Consider the following 16,882-nt stretch of genomic DNA (forward strand, 5'->3'; position numbering starts at 1 on the left):
TTGAGTAACATAACATAAATGTGGTCAATACAAAGTGATGATTAATTGTGTGGCTTTTTATATATATTCATTTTCAGCAAAATATATATATCGACAAAAATATTGATTTTCTGAAAATTATATATATATCGACAAAAATTTTGTGTGTATCTAATAAATATAATTCAATTGTGCCACTTTGTATTAGCTTGCATTATACAACTAATTGTTTTAAAAAATACAAGATAATTTCCCTCTATTTCAAAAATGTTACTTCGATAATATTTCAAAAATTTTAAATTTGGAAAATATACCACTAAAAACCAAAATAAAAAAGACAAACTTTTCTCTAAAACTATAAAAAAAAAGATAACCAAACAACCAGAAATTTACATACAAATACTTAAAACCGGACCCTTATATATATAGCAAAAATATACATGATGCAACTAAAAAAAAAAATATCGCACTGACACATGAATGACAAGACAAATAGGAACACCACAAAGATAACAAACAAACAAAACTAGAAAAGATAGACACGCTAAAACAATATTAAACAATCTTACAAGCTCAAATAAAATATTAAATATACATATATATATACACGTGTATAAATAAATAAATAATAAAAATATAACAAACAAACAAACAAAACCCCAAAAATATAAACAATAAAAAATTAAACCATTATATCTCCTAAAATAAAATATTAAACACACACGCATATATATATCCACACGTATTACAAAATATATCGTATACCTATATATATATTAATACAAAATTCACTACAACTTTGAGTACTGCAAAATAAGTCGCATAAACATCAAACAATAAATATTTAAAAATTCTACTATAAATTACAGTGATTAAACTCTATAATTTTCATGTGCAATCATTTCTATTTCTTATAAAAAAATTTATATGCATCACCTTACTTTCAATAATATCCATTTAGTACCAAACTATTAATATAAAATCTCTCAGCTCTCAAAATTAATATTATCCTTTACCTATTCATATTATATTAATTAAAAAAATACAGCTTCCATCTATTTTAATCACATTCATTCATAACTAAATCAATATCATTTTTACTTATAGAAAAAAACTTACTTAATGAATAAACACATATTCTACCAAGCTATAGTATCAAATTATTCCAAATTATTAATTTATCTCATCACACAACAGCCAAACTATATCAAAATTAGCCAAAAAAATCTATTATCCATTTATTTTTCAACAAACTTCCCATTCTTTTATATTATTTCCATAGACTTTTCCACTGCAACAATGCACACTTTCTCATCCTTGCTATTCAAATTATGAAAATATCATCATCCTAAAATACATAAACTACCAACACCCAAAGTACAATAAATTATAACACTCTCAATGTAATTCTCCAACTAATTTTCCATCCTATCAACTTTAAAAAATTAATATATATTCCATTAATTTAAATAATATTCACTTATCACTAAATTAAAATCAAAAAACAAATGGAAACCAATACTATCCATCAAATCTGTAGATCATATTAATTTTAAAAAATACAATACAAATCACATCAATTTTACACTATCTATTTTTAAATAAATCAATCCAATATATCACTTCTCTATCCACTATTCCAACTCTATTATCATACAAAATACTCTAAATCTATGTTATTAAATAAATCTTACATTAGCCTAAGTGCACTCTCCAATTAGAATGTATATATAAAAAAAACACATGCTTTTTGCTTTCCTATTTATAATCTATTTCCTGCACAAACATCTTTTTCATAAATAAACCATCAGTTAGCACTCTTATACTAGATACAAAAAATACCAATTTCACATCGCTCTACATTTACATATACTATCTCATATTTGCTTAATCTACAATCACTACTATAATATTCAACAAAATAATAACCCTTTATTTAGGATTCCTTCTACTTTATTTTATATTCCTTACTACTCAACACCACTATAATATGGGCACCCCGCGATAGCCACAAGTCCAATGCCCAGTAAATTCTCATGCCACAAACATTTTGGATTAAAATAACAATTATCTCTCTTCTTAGTTAGAAGGGAAAATCGTTCAAAATGTCCATCACAATTTACAAGACGACTTTTTTCGTCTCTCGCTTTTCAAAGTATAATTTTAGGTCCCGTACAAATTCACATTGATTAAATTTGGTCTCTACCTAGGTTTCTGACTAGTTTTTGGCCGGAATCCAACATGTGACTTGCATGTGATCATTTTTTAAGGGCAAAATTGTCAAATCAAATTTTTACATAATCTGATTCATAGTCCCTCATATTTCACAAAATGAATTTTTTCGTCCCTAAAATTTTACAAAATGAATTGTTTCGTTCCTCACATTTCAAAAAATGAATTTTTTCATCCTTCACATTTTTCAAAATGAATTTTTTCATCACTTATTGATCATGTGTATGAATAATTTTTTTCCTATAAACCCACGTATATGTCTATTTGATTTTACTTGAACAGTACGAATAACATGTAATTTATCTCTATTGGATTTCATCTAAACATGCTAATCGTAGTTATACACATGCTATTCAATAGATATATATAGGGGTTTAAAACTAATAATTTTGTTTGAGACCCAAGTATATATTTATATGATTTCACCATTTGAACCTATTCAATATTTGTGACATTTCTCTTTTGATAATAATTTATTTATTGAATTGTATAATAAGGTCATCTAATTAATGGGTCATAACTCGAATTCTATAATTGTGCTAACAAATTTCAGTTAAAATATGAAATTTCTACTCGACACTTTTAAGACCAACATTTGAATTACTTATCTTGTGATTGTTTTAAAATTTGAAAATGCCAATCACTTATTTCTTTTTGTCACATTTTTCTTTTGTTTATTTTTTCTGTCCAAATTTAATACGATATAAACACTCGATAATATTTAGGATTAAATGTCTTCTTTATTTTCAAATTTCGAGTAAAAGAAAATGAATATAAGTGAAAAACTAACAATTTTTTTAAACCCATGTATATATCTATTTGATTTCACATGTTGTTCGTACTGTTCAGGTGAAATCAAATAGATATATACATGAATTTTAAAAAAAATTTATTCACACACGTAATCAATAAAAGATGAAAAAATTCATTTTAAAAAATGTGAATGATGAAAAAATTCATTTTGTGAAATGTAAGGAACGAAAAAATTTATTTTATGAAATGTGAGGGATTATGAATCGAATTATATAAAATTTGATTTGACAATTTTGCCCTTAAAATATGATCACGTGCAAGGCACGTGATGAATTCCGACAAAAAACTAGTCGAAAACCTAAGTAGAGATCAAATTTGGCCAATGTGAATTTGTAAGAGAGGTAAAATTACATTTTTAAAAGTGAGGAATGAAAAAAGTTATTTTGTAAAATGTGAGGGACATTTTGAGCGATTTTCCCTAGTTAGAATGTAATCGAATAATTTGAGTAAGAAAGACACGCCCTTCTAGCATTTTTTCATTTTTTTTAATCATAAGGGCCCGCCTGCGTCTGAAGCACCCGAGAACTTTGTGAGGGGGTCCGACCCACGGGCAGTCAACACGACGGATTCGAAGGTCAAGGGCGCTTGCAATTTCCACCTTCTGGGATACTCCCATTTATGACGTGCCATGGCGTTGAGAGATTTAGATATAACATCATCCAAGTTTATACTTTATACCGCGTTTCTGCAACTTCAGTCTCTTCCGCCTCTTCGATCAAGCCAGCTTAGCTCTCACTTCAGTTGCAACATCGTGTAATTTCTGCTATTTTTTGTACTTTGTACCGTTTACTATTTGCTTTCTGATGGTATTTATTCACTTATTTTTCCCCTTTTGATATGTCGTAATTGACCCCATGTTAGGCTGATAGTTCATTCACCTGCCGTTTGACGACGCCAGCAACTTCTCAGTGTTCTGATTTCCGTACCCCACCCATCCTAGGAGAAGTGATTTGGTGTAATCGGCTAGGTCAATCGGGAGAAGAACACAGAAAAAATCGCTTCAAGACGATGGTGAAGGAGACGGAATACTACGACGTTTTGGGGGTTAGCCCCGCCGCAACTGAAGCTGAAATTAAGAAAGCTTATTACATTAAGGTATTAGTTCGCGGCTCTTCGTGCCCTTGTATCTATTTGGTTATGCCTATGGATGGATAATGGAGGAATCCAGGAAGCAACAAAGGATTAGTCGCTGTCTCTTTGTTTCCCACTTTTCATGGTAGGAGGTGGTTTTTGATTTTGGGAGGGGGGGGGGGGTTGAAATTCGAGTTCAGATGCGCCATCCTAACACTAGGATATTCTGTTATGCTTTCTAAAGATCTTTAGAACTGTCTACTCCATTTACTTGTTCCAAATATTTTGGTTTGACTTATTTTTTGCGTAGCTTTCCATGGTCGTAGTACGTATTGAGGGTATTGAGGGATTTTAGTCGCTACTTGTAAATGGAATTTGCCTGCAGCTATATGCATATTACTTCTTGAGGGATGAATCAAGGTTTGGTGTATGGTTTTATGTTTAGGAGACTTGAATTTCATTATTTTTTAGGAGATTTGAATTGTATTTACCAGAACGCATGTTGAAGAAATTTCGTGAGAGAAGAGTAGGAGACTTAAATTGCATCCAGCAGAACACGTGTTACAGAAATTTTGTGAGACAGAGAGGGAGAGAGAGATTATAGGGCAGGGAGATAAAGTGAATAATTACCTTTTATAAAGAGGGAATGAAAGCTCCATGTGCACTTGACAACTATCTGCTAAGAGAGCAAGCTTCATTCTGAGTTCTCAAGAAAGTGATAAACAGCAACAAGATAGTATACGCGTGAAGGTGATGAAGCCAAATTGTCCATTATGCGTTCTCATATCAGATATAAAGAGTTACAGGCATTATTGCTGTCATATTTGCATCCCTTGGCAGAATATGGAAACTAATCTGGAGTAAGTATTCGCAACAAATGTAGAACCATGTGTTTCTTAGTAGAGGTACACAAGGGAGGTGACTGAGTGTTGTCTTGTGTTCTTAAATAAGAGGATTTCCTGAGTGTTAAGTTGATTTATTTGTTGTTGCTGCTGCATTTCTAACAGGGCATGTGCTTGTTATTGTCATTATGTTGTGTTATTTATAAAAATTGATGAGAATTTATCAAAAAGAACATACATTTGTAGCTTGTGACAAGTTATTATTAATTTGCTACAGGCATACAACAGGCTAAACAAGAAGTGTAGAAAATAAAAAAAAAATCCGCCAATGATATCTTGCAGCACAGTTATCAACCAATAATAAATGTTCCTCTTTTTGTTTTTCTTGTCCCTCTTCGTTTTATCTTCCGATGCAATTTAGGGATTTGCTGCTCCTATTCTTTCAACTTATGATTAATTTGTCTTCTCGTATTTCTCATGAGGGTATGGCAGCCTGATATTTTGAATTCAAATAATTAAGTCTTTGATGTTGCCACAATTAGAGTCCCTCTTCTTGTTTCAGTTTTAGATTCAAAAGTTGGTGTTAGGCGGAGTCATTCTTATTTTAGAGTAAAAGCGCTTCCAGACTTCACGCTGCGTTTCTTGTAGGTGGTTTAATGAGTTAGTGGTATAAAATTTTTGGGTCCTGTTTTAATGCTTAGTCGCTTTTCCAGCACTTACCTACTAGGTTTACTTCAACTTAACCATCCTGCAATTTGAAGGGCTATTTGCTTACTAAAAATTAGGATTTCAATGAAAAGGCCTCTAACAAAGAGGACAATGGATTCTCTTTTTGACTTCAGAATCAGTTTACTTAGTTTATCCATTATTTGCTTCTGCATTGTAGGCACGACAGGTTCATCCAGATAAAAATCCAAATGACCCTCAAGCAGCCCAAAATTTCCAGGTAAGACTCAACTTACGAGTTTTTATTGGAGTGTTTTTCATAAAAGCTTGATCATTGTATTCCAGTACGTGTAAAAAGGTGAGAAGGCAAACTAGAAGAATTGGTATTGAAGTTATCACTGTATAACAAAGCTCACATTTCTCCACTTCCTATTGAAATTGCTGTGAATACAGAAACAAATTCTGAGGTCATGATAATCCCTGAATATAGTTGATAACCTTAGTGAACTTGCCCTGGATAATGAGATAACTGTACAGAGATAAAGATCAACTGGTTAATGTTTACTTAGATTGTCTAAGGTCTCTGCTTTATGTGTACTACTTGTTTGATTCTTAAGACTCTGCACAGCGAGTTTGGGGGACAGTAATCTATACATTTTGATTTTTAGGTTTTGGGAGAGGCTTACCAAGTGCTGAGTGATCCTGCCCAACGACAGGCTTACGATAATTATGGGAAATCAGGAATTTCAACGTCAGTTTTTGTTCTTGTTTTAAAATCAATGAGATGATAATTTTTTGAAATCTGGCACCTTTACGTATACAGTACACCTGAGCTGATGCTGGTATTTTCTATTATGATTCATACCAAAGCTTTTCATGTGTTTTTCTTGCAGTGAAGCTATAATTGATCCTGCAGCAATATTTGCCATGCTTTTCGGAAGTGAGCTTTTTGAAGAATACATTGGTCAGCTCGCCATGGCATCAATGGCTTCATTGGATATTTTCACCGAAGGTGAAGATTTTGATGCTAAAAAGCTGCAAGAAAAAATGAGGGTATAATTCTTGTGGTGCACTTGGTTTATTTTAATATGGTTTTCTGTTAACTTTGGAGGTTAGGTTTACAAGTAATTAGGGGGCAGACATGTCCTGTTGCTGAGGCTTTGTTTGTTTTAACCCTTATATACCTTTTGACATGGCTTTTAATGTTCGCCATCCATTAGAAGTTTATCTTTTTTTTTTTCAATCTGATGCCATCCTATGTTTAAATATGTGCAATATAATGCTCGTGGATTGATTTTTATTTTTTTTCTACATCAACAACAGCTTTAAATGTTGACCTATTTTTTTTTTTTTTTTAAAACTGACATGGCTGCACGAGATTAGGCTACGTTGTGTGCTCTATTATCATGTGTTCTATATCAAGCTCTAATAATTTGTTCTTGTTAGAGTTCTTTCTTAGGCATTTTACTAGATAACTGCAAATCAGCAACCCAACTTTTAATGTTGTTTATGAACTTTATACATTGTTTGGCACAAGTGCTGTAGGATTACACAAAAGATTGGCCATCCAGCTTGAACAAATACAAAAAAGAACTACTGAGGAAAACTTTGTAAGCTGCTACAGAACTAACCAAGAGGAACGGACAAAGGCAAATGCATGTTTATTTCTAAACAAATATTGTAACTGTCCTGTAATATAGCATCTAGAAAATTTATTCCATCTTACAGTTCTGCTCCTTGAATCATTTATAATTCTTCCATATTGCAAGCTCAGAAGGAAGTACCTGATTTGTTAAAATTTTCTGGTTTTTTGCAAACCAGATGGTACAAAGGTCTTTTATGAACAGTGTCTAGCCTTCAAAAGTAATTCAGTGTTCCAACTAGTGGCTTTCACAGAAATGAGTCTTGTCAACTGAATTCTTTTCAAAATTTATGCTGTGAGTGGAGAACGGAATAATATTGATTGAAAGTTTCATTTGTTGCTTCATAGAATAGGGAGGGCTAACAATAAAGCTTTGTTCCATAATGAGGATGTCTGATTTCAAATATCCTTATGTTTCACAGCAATAAAACTCCCCAGTCCTCTTGTTTCACTGGCGTGCCTGTATCAACCCAGCCAACTCTGCCCCTGTGTACTTAACATCAAATTCTGTTCAAGAAAGCGCTCAGTATACCACCTATATTGGTGACAAACAGTTTTGGTAGATTAAAGATACTTGTTCATAAACATGAAAACTACCTATAGACAGATTTTATTACTTATCAGCATGTGACAGACTCCAGACTTACCAAGTTTTAATTTTGATGAACATTGGTTCCAATAGGTTGACAATCTACTGCAGACAGCCAAAATACTCTACTTAAGGTTGACCAATCTGCATTCCAAGAGCTAGGGGTAGGTTGCAACTGGACAAATGAGTGAATGCTCCCAAAGTATTTGTTACAACATCCGTAGATCTATCACTTGCAGCATCCTTAAATATAATCATTCTGTGCTAAATATAATCATTCCGTTCTGGATACCATTTTCTCTTTTAAATCATCGTTAACCACCTGCCATTTGCAGAACATGATCATTGACCCTGGTGCTTGTGTTTTCCATGAAATTGATTTTTTTTTTTTATTTCTGGTCATTTTTAATTAGTTTATCATTTGCTCAATTCCTCCTTGGAGATGTATTTGGTTTGCAGTTAAGATCCTAGAACTAGATTTTTTTAATGCTTCATTTTCTAGTAAACTGCCTCCAAGTGAAATTTACTCAAAGCTTTTCTGTGTGTTTGTGTCCTTAATTGCATCAATATTGTTACCATTGTGTTTTCTAGCAGAGTGACTTTTCCAACACATGCGTTGACTGTTTTAATAAATATTCTATCATAGTGATTGTGGAGGATTGAGTACATTTTTTTGTGGCATCTGTAGAAGGCATAGCATGAAATCATGTCAGTAAATATTCTATCATACTGAGCAATTTATAGAAGTATTGAGTATGTGTATCATCTATTTTACAATTTGAAGGACTTGTTGCCCTTTTATTTCAGGTTGTTCAAAAGGAAAGAGAAGAGAAGCTTGCTGAAATATTAAAGGATAGATTGAATCTTTATGTACAAGGAAATAAAGAAGACTTCGTTTGTCATGCTGAAGGTGAAGTGTCAAGGCTTTCTAATGCAGGTAATATCTTTTCAGTACAATTTCCATTAGGCTGTGTTGCATGCTGCGTCAATCCTTGTCTAACTTCAGACTTTAAAATTATACATATATAAATGTGTTTGTTTGTGTGTCTATACTTCCATCATCAAAAGAGCGGAACAACTGGAAAAAAGTTTTTAAATTTGAAAGGCGTACGATATGTGGTAACTGTCTTGTATGGTTGGCCTTTTTTTTGGGGGGGGGGGGGAGGGCGCTGGGGGGGTTTTAATTAATATACTTCTACCGTGTAACGGAGGGTCTTTGCCTCTATCCAACATACTGGGGAATCCAAGGTGGCAACGTGTATGTATGCACAAATATCAAGCACCTTTTTGCAGTCACTGATACTTTTGGCAGTAGTTGATCTAGTTATTATTATTTTTCTTCTACAAAGAAAGTTTTATTTGTAATTTCTTGTTATTAGTCCCTACTGGGTAAAGAGTCGATATTACGAATTTGTGCTCATGTCTTTCAGCTATTGATGCGTATTAGGCCTTTTGCCATGCTTGGTTTAGTGTCTTTGAGGTCTCAAGCAAATTGTTCTTTATGTTCTTTCTATTTCGTTGTTGTTGTGGGTTGTAGTTGTAGTAGGCTTACCTGCTCAACATTGTGGTGTTGTCTTAGTAAAATACAAGATGGGTATAATATGAGGTATTATAGTTACCCATATTATACGGAATTTTTTTCAAAAGTATGATTAAAAGTTCAGCGCAAAAAATACTTGTTTGGGAAAATTATGCATATAAATTCGTACGTGAATTGTACGAGTACATTTGAAATTTATAGATCCAAAAATATGGTTTAAATTACTGTATTTTTCAAAGGTTATGCTACATACATTCATACCAGTTTCAACTCTTATCATTGTGTATGAGATATTAAATTTATTAAAATTTTATCACCTTAGTGCTTTTATATGTATAAATCTATAGAAGTATGTTATGTGTCGCTGTTATTTTATACATAACTAGGAAGGTAAGTCATTGTCATCATTCAAGTTTTATTTATTTTTTTGTAAAGTGAATGTAATTTATTATGTGTTTTATACGGTTAATTGAAAAGTGTGAGCAGTTTTTAAACCTGTGAAATGTGGATGTTTTTTTTATTTATACGTATGAATGCGCATTATGCGAGTATAATGTGAGGATTTACTAACTGGGTGTCTAGGGCTTAAAGTAGGAATAGTAGAGATTGGGGGTGCGGGGAAGAAAAGAAAAGAAAAGGAGGAGGAAATTTTATAGTGGTCCATTTGGTCGTTGATTGTTTTTTTAGCTTTTACATTTTTTGGCCTTTGACTTGGGATTCATTTTTCTCTCATGTCAGTGTAAGATGCACTAGTGGGTTTGCGTGCATGGTACATAACCTCCAAATCTGATTTTCTCTTTTTGCATGTGGCATGCATCCAAGCCTGCTAGTGAACATAGAAATATTACATTGGCAGTGTTGGAAACATTATTCCTTCACTTGTTAGTTTAGGAGGCTGTAGATATCTGTCATGTTGTCACGTGTTGGGTAGCATCCAGGTACACTTGAATGGTTGATGGTGCATCTATCATCATGCATGCCTGGATGCTGTGCGATTTTTTTTCAGAATGTCCATGGTGTGGCTGAATGAATAGAAGATAAGGGGAGTTTTTTGTGGTCGGGTACTTCAGATGGTAATAAAGATGACCAATCAAATTCTGAGGTGGTTCAAGTCCTTGTAATTTGGTGTCTAAAACGTCTCCTTTCAAAGGCCATAGTTATTAGCATTCTATCTGGAGTTGGACTCTATATAGCTTGAGATTTTCAATACTCTGTCAGATGGCTTGATCATATGAAATTCACTTCACTTCCACAGTGCAAAAATAGAAAATTGTACAAAATATGATTACTGTTAATTTAGCAATGGTTTATGTAATTGAACGGCAATGTTCCAAATCATTTTTAAGCAAGATTTCTTTTAATATCTAAAATTGATAGACTCTTTCATTGCCATCATAAAATTGTGGTTCAACATGGTATGACAGCGCCTTTTGTCTTTTGACAGTTATGCTCACTAATTCTTATCTTTTAAAATCGCTCATTATTTTGTCTAAATAATTTGCTTCTATTCCAAATTTTTAGAAGCAAGGGATTGAAAATGGGATTATAGAAAATACTTCAATTTTGTTGAAGTTTCGAAAATAGTTTTATATTTTTTCCTTGAAACCCTAACAAAGCTTTCATGTGGACAATGACTCTTAATGAATTTAAGATTGATAAGTTCTTGAATGCTATAGCTGTTGAAGGGGAGAAGATCACACAGTGATTTTAGCTGAACTCAGTGTGCAATCTATGTAACTATGCAAATGTAGCCAAAGTAAAGTTTGATGCCTTTTATGCTGGGTTATTACTTGTTTGGTTTCCTCCCTTTCCTTTTTGCTTTTTCTTAGCAAGTTAGATCTAGTGCGCTTTCCTCACACACCTTTTGCGGTTTTTAATTTACAGTGTGCTGGAGTTGATTTGCATATTTGTTGAAATTGGAAGACATCCTTTCTCATTCATCTTAATGTTCTCTTACAGCTTACGGTGTTGATATGTTGAATACAATTGGGTATATATATGCAAGGCAGTCAGCTAAAGAGTTGGGGAAGAAGGCAATATATCTGGGTGTGCCATTTATTGCTGAGTGGTTCAGAAATAAAGGCCATTTTATTAAGTCCCAAGTAACTGCAGCAACAGGTTGGCCCATTTCTTTTTTGCTGTCAAAATAACTATACCTTGTTGGTTTTACTTCTAAATGCTATCAAATCCTTTGGCACCTGGAATTTTTTCATAAATTCGTGTGCACATGTATTCAGTGATGCACTATATGGCACCTTCTGGGGGTTTTGGTATGAGAAATATTTTAGTAGCTCTCTGCATTTCACTACTAGTTTTTCATGTTTGGCTAAGTGACAGCATTTTAATGGAGCCCATTGGACTGAGGTAGAAGTGAACAGGAGAAGCGGTAAGATGGAAAGTGAGTGGAGACAAGTGTTGTTCGATATTTGGGGAACCAAAAGGGAGATATATAGAGGAAGAAATATTTAGATCTTTTAGATTATTCTTCATTTCCTGTTGAATACTGAATATATCGGTGCACTTTCTTGGGATCTTTGTGACAGCACTGCTGGTTCAGTGATTTATGTCTTTCTTTAGTTTTCCTCTTATGAGCAGACACAGCAAAATTTTTCTTTGAGTTTGACTTTTAAGGTTGACGAGATTGGTTGTCTCTCAATTGGTTTGAGCTTCTGAATTTCGTCATCAGGGACCTCTTTCATTTTTAGTTATTGACTTTTGTATGAAGTTAAGTTAGGAAATCGTCCTCGATGGGCAAGAAGCACAGGTCTTTTAAGTTGCATCTATATGATCTCTTGCTCTTTCATATTCCTTTTGAACTAAATAAATCTGATCTTTTATCTTATTACCTTTTGCTGCTTTTCTTAGGTGCAATTGCTTTGATTCAGCTACAAGAGGATATGAAACGACAGCTCAGTGCGGAAGGAAACTACACTGAAGAAGAGCTTGAGGAATACATGCAATCCCACAAGAAGTTGATGATTGATTCGCTCTGGAAGCTTAATGTTGCTGATATTGAAGCCACGCTCTCCCGTGTTTGTCAGATGGTATATTAGACTGTGCAATTCCTTCATAATTGGGCTTCATTGTTTTTATTGAGTTTGTTAGTGATATGGTGGTGCTAATCTTAGTGATATGGTGGTGTTTGTCAGATGGTATATTAGACTCTGCAATTCCTTCATAATTGGGCTTCATTGTTTTTATTGAGTTTGTTAGTGATATGGTGGTGCTAATCTCTTTTAGGTTCTACAAGACAACAATGTAAAGAAAGAGGAACTCCGTGCACGAGCCAAGGGTTTGAAAACCCTGGGAAAAATTTTTCAGGTACCTGATCTTGTTCCACCTTTTTATTGTCCTTCTAGCCCTTTTCATTTCCTTTTCTTCTGGTTTGTCCGAGCATTGCCTTCTTTGCATTTCTCTGTTTGTCTTCTTCTTTTTTTTTACTTTTATTTTGAAATCAATTCATATGTATTAGAGGGCCAAGTTGGCGAATGAAAATGAAACTGAAATGGCAACAAAAAGTCCACTACACAAATTGAATGGTGGTGACCCAGTGTATGATGCCTTTTCTGTGAATACATCGGCAAGATCCTCAAATACTGATGATCTACCTGCAACTCCTTTTGTACAGCAGGTAATTTTTTTTTTGGGTTTTATTTCTTATTCTGGTTAAGAACAAAAATTTCAAGCTCTCCTTGCACCTGGAAGTTTATCTGGGGATGATATCCTGTCAAAGTTTGGGCAAATATTCCATCCTAGAAAAGTACAAGGTTTTTGTAGCATCAACGGTTGTCTTCTTCCTGTTCCTCCTATTGATTTAGGTTTCATGTGACTTGATATTTGTGGAGTATATGAAAAGTAAATTAAGCAACCTTCATGCCAATAACTCAACTCCAGATCATAAGGCCATCACGTATAATTAGATCTGGTGTTCGTGGATGTTCAGTTTCTTGGACTATTTCACGTTGAATTTATTTTGGGTAGTTAATTTCCAAGTCACTTGTGGAATGGTCAATAACTAAAAGTTTTGGACGTTTCTCACCTGGAAAGTTGATGCTGCATCAAATACTCTATAAGGTTCTACTCCTAATTAGGATGTAGGCTTCTATAGTAAGGTTGATATGGCATGCAAGTTTCTAGTCATGTGAGTACAATTTGGATGTGCAGAAACATTTTTCTTCAAACGTAAGGGTTAGGTTATAAAGCTTGTTCCTTCCTTTTTGATACCTTTTTTCATTTGTAATTGAATCTTTCAGAGCCCATATGTGGAGGCTCCTCAGTTCTCAGGTGGCCAATACACCTACAATTTCCCGATGCCAACAGCACCACCTGGTGCTCAGAGACATGTATAAGCTTGCCGGAGGGTGGACTTACAGTATCTGATGTATGTATTATCCATATGGTGCTAGCAATTTGGATTTTTTTTTGTTCAGCGTTCTAAAATTCTCCATATTGGGGTACTTGCTGTTAAAATGGTGTAGTGTATATGAACCACTGATTCAGAGCCTGGTGAGTGGACTGAGATGTTGATAATGGTTATTGTTTTTGTGTTTATCCTTTGTACGAAGGCGGGCTGCAGTCCTGCTGATGTGCCAGCATTTTTTTTTGGCCAGTTGCAAATTTGTGATGTATCTCGTGTTTGCTGTAGCTCTTATTTCATGCAAAAGGCTTGGCAATCGGGCACCTCCCCCCAGGGCCCAGGCCCAGGGGCATATGGGCATGGACCAAGAAGAAAAGTGAAAAACAGAAAAGAAAGAGGGAGAGAGAGAGAGAGGAAAGAAAAATTTTCACAGGTTCTTAATTCTGAACAGCTTTGCTTCTGTACTGTTGCCTTGACAGTCCAGGCATATTTTGAGAATTGGGACCTTGCTGTTTGGGGTGCCTTTAAACGAACATGATTTTAGTGTGTGCCATTAGTTCTTTTGGTGTTTTAATTTCTTTCATGGGTTAAGTATGAAAAAACTCCCAATTATATGACAGTTGTTCAACATACTTCCTTATGATTCTAAAACATTGGGAGAGAGAGAGAGAGAAACCATTGGGAGAGGATGCCTCCCATTGCGGAAAGGAGGAAGAGAAAATGAAGAGAGGTGTGAAATAAATGAAAATTCGGAAGGGAGGTCAAACTGCGAATAAAAGGTACTATCTATAATCAGTGACAAGTCTCACAATGGATCAATTACCTCAAACAAAGTGTATGTTAGGATTATTGGGAACGTTAGATTACTCCTCAATATTGTTGTATTATATGGATCAGGAAATCAATGAATTAATGTTATGAAACTTGCCCACCAAATGAATTGATGAGACAGAATACAGCTCAACAGTGAAGCTCTTTCAAACAGGGGGGCCTATACAATTTTTAATGTTTTAGAAAGGGATCAGGAAATCAAATTTTCATGTTTTATCGATTCTCTTATTTTTTGCTTAAGACTTGCTAATGGAGTACTAGTGGAAAGCAAGATTTAGGAATCACGAAAAGGAATCATATTTGCGTTGGTGGCACGAAAAGGGGGATTAGTTTCCTTCCGTTTTGGTACATCTTATAAACTTTGACCTATCAGCGGTCAATATCAATTATGATTATTTGGGATTGTGGTGCTTTTATGAGGGTTAAAAATACTTTTGAATCGTTTGATAAATATTATCTCATAAAATTAGATGTATAATTTTTTGTATTAAAAATACTTTTAGCAAAAGTTAAAATTTAATGCTTTTAGCTTTCATGTTCATGTTTTACAAAATAATAAAAAATTAAATTTAAGCATTTTATCCTATATTATGAACTAAACAAGAAGTTAAATACGTTCAAAAAAAAATTAAATTATACATTATTCAATACAATAAGTACTTATTTAACTATGTCTGTAAATAATATACTTAAAAGCATTTAAGTAATTAATAAATGCTTTTATTAAAAGTTCTATTAGATGAAGTATTTCTCACTAAGTTACCACAATGCCAACGGCCCTTAAAAGATGTTTTGCTCCCAAGCAAACTATATAAAACTTAAATTTATCGCTATCTGGTTTGAAAGCTTACACTATAGTTTCCTATGATTCTAACTAAATTGAAAATTGGATGGAAAGCAACCAATCTAACAATTATACGTAAAATGTCAATATTGCCCTTATATAAATGAACTTCATGTGGTTTGCTGAATATTGAATTTAACTCCATTTGATTTGAAAAACTACACTATAACTCCCTATGTTTTCAATTAAATTGAAAATTAAACAGAAAACATTTCACGTATAGTAGGGGCAATATTGACATTTCACGAGCAACTGTTAGATTGGATGCTTTCCGTCCAATTTTCAATTTAGTCAAAATCATAGGAAATTATAGTGTAGGTTTCCAAATCAGATTGAGTTAAATTGAACATTCGACAAATCATAGGGAGTTTTTTGACATTTTACTCAAATTTCTATCATCTTGACTACAATATGAGAATTATATATTTTGCCTAAAAATTTTCTCTTTCATAATATTTTGCCTAAAAAATATTAAAATAGCAAAGATGATTTTGTTAATTCATATGCTATGATAGTGATTAATGATCTTATCTCACTAATATGGGAGTTAAGTGATATTTTTTTTGCAATTTTAAGAATGCCAAATGATATTACCATAAACTTCAGTAGAGATTTCTGAAATTATTTCTAACTAATAGGGTGGAAAGTATATCCTTTTACAAGTTTGAGGGACAAAACTATGCACTTAATAGTTAAAAAGGTAAAAAAAAATGTGACTGTTTGAGGGTCATTCACATTTTTTACAATTCTCTTATTGTATTTAAAACATCTTGATTAAGAAGTAGTAAAAGCTCTAGTTAAAATGGTAAAGAATCTGATTGAAGGCCATAATCAGATTCTTTACCATTCTCTTCTTGTACTTAAAATTAATGTTGATTAAGAAGTAAAAGCTCAAGTTTTATTACAAAACTTGATGTTTATAAATGAAAAATGATTCACTCAAGTGGAGAATGGTGTCTAGACACGAAGGAAGGAAGATCGTACGTATAAATATACTAACATGAATGGTACTCTGGTCAAGAGAGACGATTAAGGTGGGACTCAATCGTCAAACGTAAGAGAGATGACCGATCCATTGATGGAATAATCCCCTCACTATTCTTCCTTGGGTCAAAAATTTCTAATGTAATCAGCAGTTACTTCTGGTAGTAGAGTAGCGCTCGCCCAGTTGTGTGTAGAATAATTCTCTCTCTTCCTCAGATCAGATAGTGTCGTGTTTGCACGGTGTGCTCACGTTCTTCATTCATTCATATTACGGCAATACGCATCGCTTGAGGCGATACGCAACGCCCATATCACATGAACGTTCAACGTTCCTCTCCCTTCCCCTCTACTACTCGCTGCTCTACATGACAAAAGCGACGCACTGGAGACAGCAAGCAAGCAAAGCTGACTATTTGTTTTTCTTTTTTTATTTACCGATACGTACTCTCCTCCCTTACTATTAAAGGAGACAAAAAACCAACCTTTGTTTCT

At 33.6% G+C, this 16,882-nt stretch overlaps 1 protein-coding gene across 2 annotated transcripts; it reads left to right on the top strand.

The window, feature by feature from the left end:
* Positions 1 to 3,627: 3,627 nt before the first annotated feature.
* LOC113712304 (chaperone protein dnaJ 10) lies at positions 3,628 to 13,925 on the top strand. Of its 2 annotated transcripts, XM_027235660.2 has the most exons (11): positions 3,628 to 3,777; positions 3,886 to 4,119; positions 5,824 to 5,883; positions 6,272 to 6,354; positions 6,497 to 6,656; positions 8,642 to 8,771; positions 11,334 to 11,492; positions 12,240 to 12,418; positions 12,615 to 12,695; positions 12,847 to 13,005; positions 13,628 to 13,925. In XM_027235660.2, exons 2-11 carry the CDS (start codon positions 4,033 to 4,035, stop codon positions 13,721 to 13,723), a joined length of 1,194 nt encoding a protein of 397 aa, XP_027091461.1. In that variant the 5' UTR covers positions 3,628 to 3,777; positions 3,886 to 4,032; the 3' UTR covers positions 13,724 to 13,925. The 2 variants fall into 2 exon arrangements, with proteins under 2 accessions (XP_027091461.1, XP_071923001.1); XM_072066900.1 differs by lacking the exons at positions 3,628 to 3,777; positions 6,272 to 6,354 and having other exon boundaries at positions 3,978 to 4,119.
* The last annotated feature ends 2,957 nt before the right edge of the window (positions 13,926 to 16,882 follow it).

This window comes from Coffea arabica, chromosome 10e (assembly GCF_036785885.1).
Source record: "Coffea arabica cultivar ET-39 chromosome 10e, Coffea Arabica ET-39 HiFi, whole genome shotgun sequence".
NCBI lineage: Eukaryota > Viridiplantae > Streptophyta > Magnoliopsida > Gentianales > Rubiaceae > Coffea > Coffea arabica.